The sequence below is a fragment of the Anneissia japonica genome, unplaced genomic scaffold (genome assembly GCF_011630105.1).
Source record: "Anneissia japonica isolate Jap-2015-1 unplaced genomic scaffold, ASM1163010v1 scaffold2756_len2360902_cov194, whole genome shotgun sequence".
In the NCBI taxonomy this organism is placed as follows: Eukaryota; Metazoa; Echinodermata; class Crinoidea; order Comatulida; family Comatulidae; genus Anneissia; species Anneissia japonica.
Window position 1 is genome coordinate 572,305 of NW_022719050.1, and position 12,783 is coordinate 585,087.

General features: G+C 36.1%; 1 protein-coding gene across 1 annotated transcript in view; it reads right to left on the reverse strand.

The window, feature by feature from the left end:
• The window catches only part of LOC117110763 (proprotein convertase subtilisin/kexin type 5-like), a 36,634-nt gene that overhangs the window by 17,649 nt on the left and 6,202 nt on the right, over positions 1–12,783 (reverse strand). The window contains exons 2-18 of the mRNA XM_033253560.1: positions 12,330–12,434; positions 11,403–11,492; positions 11,138–11,254; positions 10,494–10,570; positions 10,296–10,381; positions 9,775–9,947; positions 9,218–9,427; positions 8,882–8,982; positions 8,300–8,403; positions 7,531–7,648; positions 7,076–7,383; positions 6,170–6,428; positions 4,980–5,173; positions 4,205–4,526; positions 3,214–3,323; positions 723–819; positions 468–604 (exon numbers count right to left, since the gene is read on the reverse strand). Coding sequence (XP_033109451.1) covers positions 468–604; positions 723–819; positions 3,214–3,323; positions 4,205–4,526; positions 4,980–5,173; positions 6,170–6,428; positions 7,076–7,383; positions 7,531–7,648; positions 8,300–8,403; positions 8,882–8,982; positions 9,218–9,427; positions 9,775–9,947; positions 10,296–10,381; positions 10,494–10,570; positions 11,138–11,254; positions 11,403–11,492; positions 12,330–12,434 — 2,608 coding nt within the window. The remainder of the gene's footprint in view (positions 1–467; positions 605–722; positions 820–3,213; positions 3,324–4,204; positions 4,527–4,979; positions 5,174–6,169; positions 6,429–7,075; positions 7,384–7,530; positions 7,649–8,299; positions 8,404–8,881; positions 8,983–9,217; positions 9,428–9,774; positions 9,948–10,295; positions 10,382–10,493; positions 10,571–11,137; positions 11,255–11,402; positions 11,493–12,329; positions 12,435–12,783) is intronic.

The following is a 12,783-nucleotide window of genomic DNA, read 5'->3' on the forward strand; positions in this document are numbered from 1 at the left end:
TATTTACTTTTATTTATATATTCGTATGAGACATACGTGGAACCTACTACATCGGATACAACTATATATATATATATATATATGTGTATGTATGTATATAAAATTCAACATGTTGTTTCTCATTTGCCCCACTGGATGAGAAAAAAATCAATGCAATATATGTAAATCACATCATAGTTTATTATTATTCATTATATATTATGCAATACCTTCAGAAAAAAACATGTCCTAATGAGAGAATCCAAGGTTGTATACTACTTGGCCTCTGAGTTTAGTTGGTAGAGTATCCTAGTCTTGGTTTCAAATTCCGATTAGGATATACGATATTTATTATCACAATATATGTGAAAATTACTTTTATCTAAGACAGTATGATACATACTCCAAGTATTGAAATGCACGCCATCGTGTCGGGATTCAATATTTCAACCTTAATTATGTCATCATCAGGAATGATGTTTTTTTACCTGTTTTGCATTTAATGCAATCGTGTGGATCTCCTCCTGTGCACTGACTACAGGTGCTATGGCAACTGTAACATACATAGTCCAACTCATACATGTTAAGCGGACATCCATCCTGACAACGTCCATTAATCAGAACCCTGTTACAATTAAAACCAACCAAAAGATGTAGAGTTTATAATTTATAAAGAATTGCATTTTGTGATGTCTTTCTGAAATGTATTTATTAAGCAATCAAAAACAAACAATTAGAGTTACCAGTGATCAAGGCATTCAATACAAGAGTTACTGGTTACACATGTCTTGCAACCACTTAGACAGTCATCACAGTTTCCCTCTTCATTAACATATTGTTCTACAAAAAAGAATCAACATGTCAAGCAAAAATCTATTTTTTTTCTTTTTAGCTCAATTTTTAAATATTCATGCAAATATTAGCAATAAAAGTATACAGTACATGCATACCTTTTTGCATACATTTTTGATAAATCATTAAGGTTTTAATGTTGAATATGTAATATTCTATTTTGTAAGAATGGTCACTAATTGTTATTTTGAATGATAGATATTTTATTTTTATTTTATAATGATGCTAATGACAACATTAATAATGATGATGATGATAATAATAATAACAATAATGATAATAATGCAAAAAATGTATAATAGGACTAATTCCAAATCAATGTTGAGCGTTAAGTGTTATTACGCCTGGTCATTGGATAATATGTAGCAGCAAATGAGCACAAAGTCCCCTGGTCATTGGATAATATGTAACAGCAAATAAGCACAAAGTGCAACCTTCTCTACTCCCCGGGGAGTATACCTAGTCGTGCGCATGTACTTAGTACATTCAATGCCACAACATCCTACAAGGTACCCATTTTTACTCCTGGGTAGAGACAAACAAAACGTTGATAAAGTGCCTTGCCCATGGACTCAAGTTTCGAAGCCCTGACCCCATAAAATTTTGAGTCCAAGCCACAACCTATGCACCAACCACTTCTACCATGATGATCATGATGATGAAAATGTTGTTTTGTTTTCATGACCCCCTCCCTCCCCCTCGAAAGTGTACAAGAAAAATGTTGATTTTTTTTTTGTGTCTAATAATACAGTATTCGGAACAGGCAGTTCAATAAATAAATAAATTCAATACAAGACACATTAAATTGTACTATGTGTAAAACAATACATTTATTTATCTCTACAGTGGCTCTCATGGTAGCAGCTTACTTTACCCTTACTGAGAGTCTCCCAACCATCAATGTATTATAATTTAATTACAATATGTGTACACAATATTTGTTTGTTATAATTTTGGACAAATAAAACAATCTGAGTTGTGAGTTCAGTTCTGCGTTATTGTTGTCTAATCCGTATGAAGAAGTGTACATCGCCACTACTAATAGCCAAAGCTGTAGCAGGAGCACCTTTTGGTTCAACTTCCACGTGAATAGAAGTGAAGCAATTAAACCAACCTTACAGAAACAATTAGGCATTGTCTTCGGCGGCTTCTTCCTCTCTACTTTTTCCATTTAATTTTGCTTTTTCAAAAACGATTGCGGTGTCATGATTTAGCAGTCTCACCACATGGCCAAGCAACTATCATCAACACACATTCAATCGCGAATACATCGTAACGTAAACAGAGCTTTATACACCAGATCAATGCATATTCTCGCTACTGCACGGAACTGAAGTTCATCAAACTTTCGCCGGTAGCCTAGGTTTATAGGATTATGTGTGTATTTCAGCATTTTTTCGTGGTTGTGACGATTTTTGACCGATATTTTATTACTTTTTAAAAAGCGTACGCCAGGGTTTACCCCCCCCCCCTTCCACCCTAACGTACGTTTTATACGCTTGTGAAAATGTTGATAATTGTGAAGGACCCCTAATGCAATGTTACCCCCCCCCCTTCCACCCTAACGTACGTTTTATACGCTTGTGAAAATGTTGATAATTGTGAAGGACCCCTAATGCAATGATGATGATGTTGATGATGATGCAAATTGTGATGACCGTGATGTTAATAATAGTGATGATGACAGTGGTAAGGCAAGAATGATAAGGCAAGACTTTTTTTATACCTTGTTTAGTGAACCCGCCAACTGCAAATATTGATGATTTCAAATAAAAACAAAATTTTATTTTTGGCCAATTAGCTCACCCGTTGCCACAAAAAAGTAGAATTTTCAGGAAAAAAAAGTTTTTCTTTATTTTTATTACGCCCTCCCCTGCCTTTAAATCTCCAAAGATATGTATATTTATTTTTAATTATATAAATTTGAAGCATTTAACCATCCTATTTTACATTCATCAATAAAATTTTATTTTTATTTTCTCCTCTATCTGGATGATTTTGGCAAAACTATTTGCTAAATAAGAAAACAAATTTTTATCTTTCTTTCTATTCTGCCCTACTCCAATAATCTTTAAAAAAATAAGTACGCAAAACAAGGAATAAAATAAGTCTTGCCTAATACTGGTGATAAACGTTTCGCCTAATGCTGGTGATAATGATAATGACTCAACTGACAATGATTATGATAGCACTGATTATAACAAAAAAAAAACAAAGCTGATGATGATAATAATGGTGGTGGTGGTGAGAATGATGATGATAGTGATATTGATGTCAGGAGTGATGATGACAAACGAAATGAAGATGCTGATGATGATTTTGATTGTAATGATGATGAAGATGATGATTCAAAGCATGTTGAGGCTAACAGTGACCACTTACTATCTCCACAAGATTGTTGACAGCGCTTGCCCACAAGTACATAATGGTCTGGGCACTGGGTACAGTCTTGATCTTCAGGACCAATACACTCACTACAGGCTGGGTGGCACCTGCAATTATCAATCAATCAATCAATCAATCGATCAAGCAAACCTATTAGATTGGATTGGATTTCACCAGTGTGATTCACCGGTAGTGAAATGGGCAGTACACATGGGGGTGGTGGTGAAATGGGCAGTACACATGGGGGTGGTGGTCAAGTAGTTAAAAATCACCTTATTTTGCAAGCTAGCACCCCCCACCTAATCATCGATCCCCCACACTACACTTTTGCACAACCTGCCTCCCCCCTCCCCATACATTCAAAACTCCAAGATGCACCACTGGCAGTACACTGGGAGGCAATCCCCTACTCTTTTCTAAAGAGCTGTGTTCTTTAACGTGCACATGGGCTACAGGGGTATTTTGCAAACAGGACCAATGGCTTCAACGTCTCATCTGAATAACAGTGCGCTTTTGATACTTTCATTTCAGCCCTCCAGCTGAAACACAAGGGGAGCAGTGATGGGACCAAAAGACCTCAACAGTTCAGTGCACACACAGTTTAGCTTACTGAGCTAGCTGCTCTCACCATACAGTTCTGGATTTTTGTGGACCTTCACCCTGATATCCAAGCAGTGGGAAAGGATTTAACAATCTATTGTGCTATTCTAAGTAGTTTATTTCCACATTCTTATTCTGAAAATGTGCATCCTTGATTAACTAAATTATTACTACATACAGTGCACACTCCAATTCAAGACCCCTCTAATTCAGAGACCTCTCTAATACGAGACCACATTTTTCAAAGAACCATACAACAATCTTCAATCTTTTAACACAAAGTTACCTCCTAATTGGAGACCAAACCCTGAGACCACACCAAACCTTCAGGTTTTAAAGGTGGTCTCGAAAAGGAGGGCAAACTGTATTAACAAATTATGAAACAAACCTGAGACAATTATCATCATCAATATAATAGCCTGACGGACAAGACCTATATTCGATACAAACACCGTCTTTTTTGACATAGCCTGGTTTGCAGGACAGACACTGCGTAGGTCCTGGTCCATTACAAGTAGTGCAGGCGACATCGCACTCAAGGCATTGTCCATCATCCGAGATATAATGCAGGTACTCATTATCATCACACTCCGTCACACATCTGTTCAGTGAATTTAGGTAGAGACCAATTGGACAGCTGGTGCAGAAGGTCGTGCTGTTGGCACATGTATAGCACGTCAAGTCACACACCTTACACACTCTGCTTTCATCTATCAAATCGTAATTGGAATTCATATCAATTAAATATCACATATTCATAATATTATTATCATCATAAATGAGGCAAGCCATCGCAAAACCAGTGTACTGCCGCTATATCTTAAACTGAGTAATTAGCATAAAAAAAAGGCAGTATTGTAAACTTTAGTACAGGAAAGCCATAATACTTTTACTTATAACTTTGGGCAATAGTACGTCGATTCCCATCATTTTAAGCTCATAATGTGGGGAATATGAATAAACTGAAGTGAAGTCAATATTCTTTTTTTGGCCATTTTTTCCTTCCAAGTAGTGAACAATCGGGTACCTATTTATACTCCTGGGTAGAGAGAGACCAACGTAGGTAAAGAACGCACACCAAAGGTTCGAGCCCCCGACCTTGAGGTTGAGAGACCAAATTCATGCTTTTACTGTTTGAAAAGAAGATTCAACATTTTTCTTACCTGCATACAAACCATTATCACAAGCTGGTACACACCTGGCTGTATCTTCTCTCAAATAAAGGTCATCATTACAGGACAAGCAGTTGTTGGCCCCATGACCATAACATGTTTTGCAATGACTGCTGCAGTATCGACACCTTTGGTGGCTCTCAGGAGGTGGAAACTGACCATCAGGACATTCTTTGACACACTTCCTGTAAAGAATTAATTAAATATTATTTATTCAACCATATGCCATAAATGCACAAAAAAACAATCAATGATGGTTTGAAAACAAATGTCATCACACTGAAGCAGCCATTTGTTTACATGGAAAGTTGAATTTAAAAAAAAGTTAATTTTTCTTTTACTTGCAATATAAATATATAATTTTATTGTAAAGCAAAAATATTTTTTTAATTTGAAATTCCATTTTGTCTGACTATCAGTCAGCATCATCAGAACGAATGTGTCATGGTTGGTTACTTCTTTCTTCAGTCGATGTAAGTTGACTGGCATCACCAGTTTTTGAAATACAACTGACCCAATCTCTTGGATGGGGAGCTGAAAGAAGGTTGTTGTATAAATATACGTCATGGTCCATGTTTGCCTTTGTTTTCCATATCCATATAGATACTTCTATTTTTCTTTCTGATTCTGTGTATACTCTTTCTTTTTATTTCCACTGCACTTCAGTGTGTTAAGTTAATTGCGATTGTTCATGTGGTCGGTGATGGCGGATTTATTTAAAGCGGTTGACATTGAAATTCCAGCTGATATGGTACAGACCGTGGTGATAGAGTTGTTTTGTACATCTTGTTTGTGTTCATTGAATCTTGTGAGGAGCGTCTCCCTGCTTCCCCTATATATACGGAACTGCAGATTTGGCATCCAAAAGAGTGGATTGCACTTTTCATTTCATTTATTTATTTAGCATTCATTCAAATATAACAATTTACAAAACAAAGACCATTTACTTCACATATTCTGATTCCCCATAAAAAAACTGGTCTAGAAAAATCATATGAGAATTTCTACCTCTCCAAGTGGCACCTATCTCAATTATAGCCTGGTCTAATTAACCAACCAAGCTACATTTGTACTAATGATGCTGAATAGTCAGTGAAACTGTTAAAAAAAGTAAGCAATTTTAAATCAAAAATATTGTCTTTAGTACCAATATAAAAAAATATCTACACAAGTTGGCTTACTCTGTATCTCTATCACGATAATTTTTACACTTGAAACAATCTTCTGGCTTTTCCCCAGAACATCCAGCTGGTGGGTAGCACTGCTCATGACAATTTGCCAGGTATTCATAACTGGAATAGTAATCATCAAAACTGTCGTCTGTTTTCACCTCACGCACTTTCCTGCCGAGAACATCAACACCTTGATTGATGTTAGATGCTCGCAAGCTTGGCGGAGCAACGGTGCCGTACAAAACAAGATACCAACTATAGAGTTCACCTGTCAACAAGGAAAACAATTATTGTAAATGACATCTATATAGATTCATTGAGGGTGTACATCAATTGCTTAACATATATAACAGATTTCTCTGGAAAGCCTACATGAAGGGTGGGGTGCAATCTACTTCACACACTGGTCTCACCAGAATAACAGGCCTTCAGGAAGTAGCAATAAGCAACAATAATACTAACGTACTAACTGGCAGTTAGCGAAACTGTTTATTATCATCATTATTGTTGTATTATTATTACTATACCTCATAAATAGTAATTAGGTATCAACATTACATTGTTCAATTCAACCAGATAAGAAGTGTGGTAGTTTCTACTACTTGCCTGGACGTGACAAATGTACCCAGATGCGAGTAGACTACTGAACCCTGCCTATGTGGACCATAAGCAACCTGCATAATTATGCAAACAGTTCAAATTGGCCAACGTAGATGAAAAGGTTTGCTGTTCAATATTTATGAGTTATAGTAATAGAAATACAACATGGATTTACTTTGGTGAAGCAGTGAATGCTACTTCCCAAGGTGTTGGATGATTGGGACTGCCTCCTGATGTGAAGCACAGGGAGGCGGTCCCAATCACTACTTCACCTCAAACCATGTTGTATTGCATATTATTTAACATTTTTCTTACCTGAATGGTGCGAGTCTGCTATAGGATCATCAATCTCCAGTGTCCATGTTCCATTAGACAGTTCTCCCCAGCTGTGAGTAGTCATGAAGGGCCAGTCATCAAACTCACCAGCGTCCACGTCATTTGGTCGACCACTCAGTAAACGTGAGCGTGTTCCAGACGGAGAGGTCAATGAGATGAAAAGGTTGCCACGTGCACTGTAGTCGAGAGTGATGCGTACCTGTACATGCTCCAGATATTTCACCTGGTTACCACATTGCCCGTCAGTAGTCAGGTGCAACTTCAATCTTTGACCACTTGACAATGTACTAAACACAAAAGATAAGTACGTAGTGGATAGTTAATCATTTGGGATTTTTGTGTCTTTGAAAAATCAGTCATACAATATATAAAAAATATTTACCCCTCTGGAGCCTGGCTTTTAAGTGAAATTATAGTAGTGATATGTTGCTTACCCCTTTTGGATTTCCCCTTTAATTTCACATATGTTCTGTTTTGGTAATGGTTTCCAGACTTTAGCAAGCTGTGTCATCTGGTTAGCATCCATCATGCCAAACCCATATCGATTGCTGACTGTCGAAAAAAAAAAACACCGACCGCATATTAGTTCAACATAAGCCAAACTCATATTGATGGCTAACCGCAGAAAAAAATTACCAATAATACATCTATCAGACCAAAGCTATAGTGATGAAAAAAAAATCTTTATCATATACTGCATCATCATTATATTTATACTGTTTTTCCATACACTGCAAAATACTTTTTTTATAGTTCTCCATGGGGTTAGAAAAATCATGAAATTTCATCTCTTCATAGCTTACTATCTTTATTATATTATGAATTTGACTTCTTGTAGATGTTTATGTTCTAAATTATAAAAATGAAATGCTCTCTGATTCCACTTATCAATGATTCAGTAACAGTGGCGGATCCAAAAATTTGAAATAGAGGGGGCCCAGTGAGGGAATTTCACCATCAAGGGTCTATACTACCTCAGCCCCACCATGGTTGGGACTGAGGTAAGAAAATTTATGACTATGGCACCACTAGTTGGCCGGAAATGCCACTCTTAGACTAAAATTTTCTTTTTTTTCTCAATTTTTTTAAAATCTGCCCTGAATAACATATTACAAGAAAATGAGGAAATTCCTCATCAAATTTGATAATGGTACCAGTAATATTTGATAACATGGTGGCCATTCAAGGAAATAATTAGCTTACCAAAGTATCCAGCTCCGTTTTTGTTCCAGTCTGCATCTTGTAGTGACTCATGACGTGATGTTACAGCTACAATATACTGCATGTCTCGCCAACTCAGGTCCGGGCTTAAGAAAGAATTGTTAAAAAATATACCATTATGATTGTATTTTTTTTTTATTACTAGTTGTTATGTTAAATTCAGGTAGTAGGACAAGCATGAAACGGTTATCAAAGCTTGTTTATTGTATATCAAAATAAAAAAAGAATGTTACTACAAACCATGAGGAACCCATTGTATATATTTAATATTGCTTTCAATTGAAAATTAGAATAACGGTGGTGCAGGAAGGTGGCACAATGGTAATTGAGGGTTCAAATCCGAGGCTGGTTACTTATTTTTTGTTCTTCGACAAGACACTTTATCTGTATTGCTTCTTTCCTACCAGGAGTTAAATGGGTACATGATTGGGGTTTCATGCGCTGAGTATGGCTGCTACTACAGAAGCTTGCGTACTTAAACATGTTGGCCAAATGATCAGGGGTTTAATGATAATGTACAATGCACTTTGGAAATTTAATATAGAATCTGTGGATTAAACTTACTTGGCTTGGAGAGCTAGTGCACATATCGCGGCGGCCATTGCAGCCGAGGCAGAAGTGCCTGTATGTCGGTCTGTACACTCTCCTCTTAAGTCCGTAGTTACCTGTTGAAATCAAATTGTCAATTTTATTACATTCTAATCCTGCAACATTTTTATAGTGAGTAATCATAAGTCTTCATATACACTATGTTTCATAAAAGTTGATGGGAAGGACATTATTTTGTTGGAAGTTATTTTGGATAGAATTTTTTTTAATCAATGGGGAGGCAACACTATATATCTAAGTGCTTAGAAGACCTCCAAAATAATGTGCAAGGTAAAAAAAAACCATAACTACTTGTCTTTGTGTAACATCACCACTGCTGTAGGTTGTAGCGAATATGGATGAACATTCCTCAGTATACCAAGATTTTTTGCTACCCTCCGAGACCCCGGTAACAGACAGCGTGTAGATGCTATTAGTGTAACCATCACAGTTGCAATCATCCTTGTATGGACCTCCATTGCCTGATCCCCAGACATGGATCGAACCTTTGCCATCCCGACCCTGATCAAAATAAATGTTTCACTAATCAGTATAAGATTCAAATTGACCAAAAACATCTTCACTCGCCAAGTCTAATAAAGAGTCTTAAAGCATTAAGGTTCCGAAACTACTAGATTCTCACTTACTTACAAGCCTCATAAAGAGGGACTTACCATATAAACTCAAATTATAAGTTGCTAGCTCTTCATCCCTAAGCCACTGATACGAGAGACTGTTATAGAACAATGGTGAGTAAAATGATCAACTGTTCATTCACCCACCAAGTACGATAAAAAAAAGTGCCAAAGCCCCCAATGAACAGTTCTCTTGGACCGATCATACTTGTGCAAATGAAAAAAAAAACATACCTTTGTCGCTGCTCTTTCAAGTGCAGTCTTTGCTAACAATCCTGGTCCATCAACAGTTCTACCGTCATCCTTAGGTCCCCAACTTGAACTGTATACATCAATGACTTGTGGGTTGTGGCTTAGGGCAGCTGCTTCGATAGCATCTGTGACATCACCATCAAGCATACGGATACCTGTAATTTAAACCACCAAGATCAGAGAAGGTGTAACTCCATATGCATATGCATCAGGTAGTAGTAGGTTGATTTCTTTGGATATATTTAAGTATTCAAAATCATATTATTTAATTATAAGTTTTTTAGGCTACACCAGACAACTTTACAAACATTGTTGGAATGACTGATTTGATGAATGGATGGATGGATGAAAGGGTGGATGGATGGGTGAAAGGATGGATGGCTGGATGAATTAATGGATGGATGAGTAAGTAAATATGCAACACTGAGAAGCGTTAGGTTTTCTTGTCACAACCTGGCTGCTACATTCACTTTACTAAGAATAACTTATAATTAGAGACCTACCACCAATCTTGGCTTCATACGCAACTCCGATACCACATATGGTGTTATTACCCATAGACACAACTCCAGCACACCTTGTACCATGGCTAACAATGAAAAATATAATAATGATAAGTAACAAGAAAACCAGTAACATCAATAATAATGTATTAGAACAAATGCAATTAAAGTATTTAATATTATTAGCAATAAACTTACTTATTTTTATTTAAAGAATCATATCTTGGAATTGGATTTGGATCATTATCATTGTAATCATAACTTGCCATTGGCTCCTGCAAAGAAAATCAACAAAAATTATTTAATTTTAATAAGGCATATTAGTCCCCAAACAAGAATTTACAAACAGAATTAATATAAACTTTACTTTATGTCGATTGACCTTGAACATCACTGGATAAGCGAATGTGCAGTTCAAACTACAAATTGACTTTGACAATATTTTACACACTAGGATGCTAATAGCAGGCATGCACCTACAGTATTTCGATTGTGAGACCAAACAGTAAATAGTTAATACAGGTCTCCCTCTAATTAAAGGCTGACCACTTCTGGGAGCGGTGGTTTTTTATGGTCTTTAGCAGCTTTGGTCTCTAATTAGAATACAGGTAAACAAAGGTAAAAGACATTTGTTAATTTGGGACCACAGAAAGTGGTCTTTAATTGGAGGGATCTTTAATTAGACAGAGATCTGTAATCTTGCATAGGAAGTGAAGTGACTGGGAAGAGAAATATTCCTCAATAGTTTTTTTTTTTAGTTTTTTTTTAAACTAGTAATTTTGTTATAAAACAGATTTTTTAACTGCAGCCACACCCCCTTTACTTGTTCTTTGTAATCTTACATAGTTATCCTTTAGATCAGGATGAGTCCATTCGATGCCATCATCCAGGACAGACAGAACAACACCTTTTCCGGTAAAACCATTTTTCCAGGCTTCATAAACATGATGACCAGGTGTCTATAAATTTAAAAATTAAGATTAAAATTTTAAAATACCCTAAATGAAATCAAGTTAACCTGCTATATGAAAAGTAGTAGAAAAAACAGATAAATACATTAGAATTCCAGTTTATGTAAATGATTCTGTTGAAAATGTTCAAACTTACCGGATACCATTCTTCAGACATAATGAAATTCTTTACATTTATATCATGGTTCGACCGATACAAAATCTTTTGCTGCTCAAAGAATATTACCTAAGAGATAAAAATACAATATATTACAAATCTTTCATTATTCTAGTAGGCTCTCTTTGAATACAAGAATTGTAAAAGAACTATCGTATCCGAAGTCCAGACATGGTAAACAATAAAATAGTAAGCAAGTAATTGAATGAAATTTTCCATCTGTTTTTTCTTGCTGTATTGTATCTCCATTCAGCATCTTCCAGTTTTTAAAATGAAACATAGGTCAACTCTAGCATCGTAGGAAAATAAACTCCTCATATTCTATATTACACAAAACATGGTTATGGACAATTACGACTTATGAATACAAGCATATATAATAGGTAGTTTTCGCCGCACGACGTTAACCTCTTAACTTTAACATTAGTACCCTACATGCAGCGCGATAGCTCTGCCCCTTTTGTAAACAAATTGAAATACGCATGCGCAAACCTGTAACTAACGTACGTCGAGCACGTAAAATCCTGAAATTAACGTACTCCGAAACGCAAGATGAATAAATTATGACGTCATCTGTTAACGTAAAGGTTAACGTCGTGCGGCGAAAACTGCCTAATGGCGTGATAAATACTGTAATGTACATTCTGTACTATAATGTACATTCTGCACAGAAGGGAATGAAGAAAAGACAAAAATTGTAATCCAATCTAGGCCCAAAAGTACCATTTCCAGCCATCTAGGTGTTATAATCATCAATTTTTTGACTTCAGCCAACCATGGCGGGGCTGAGGTGGTCTAGACTCTCCACCTGTAAAAGTCCCATCCTGGACCCCTCTAAAAATTCCTGGATTCACCACTGAGGTTTTTCTATAAAATGCTATGACGGTTATGATACTACATACTTACTTGAGGTTCTTGAGCCAAAAGCATGTGCTTTCCATCGCTGACTTTATTTGACCTTTTGCTCACCTCCTGGTGTGAGAGCAGATAGTGATCTTCTAACTTGCTAATCTATGTAAATAACAATTAATTTTATTGAAATGAACTAGAACCATGTACTTGTGACCAATGCTACAATAGTAACTCACCTTTAAATTTAATCTTATAATATTAATAATGACCAACTACTGTATAATAACATGGAGGACTTCCTCCATGATAATAATTACTGGATACCCAGAGGAGTTACTATACTAATAAAATACCAAGCAGTAGAAGAACTTTCCAACCCAATTTCTGGATGATGAATGCTATCGATGAATTGATATTGGTCAAAGATAATGATGTCTAAAGATGATATAAGCTACAAAAGTTGTCAGTAAAATGGAGAATGCCTACCATTTATGATGATTTGGTTTGA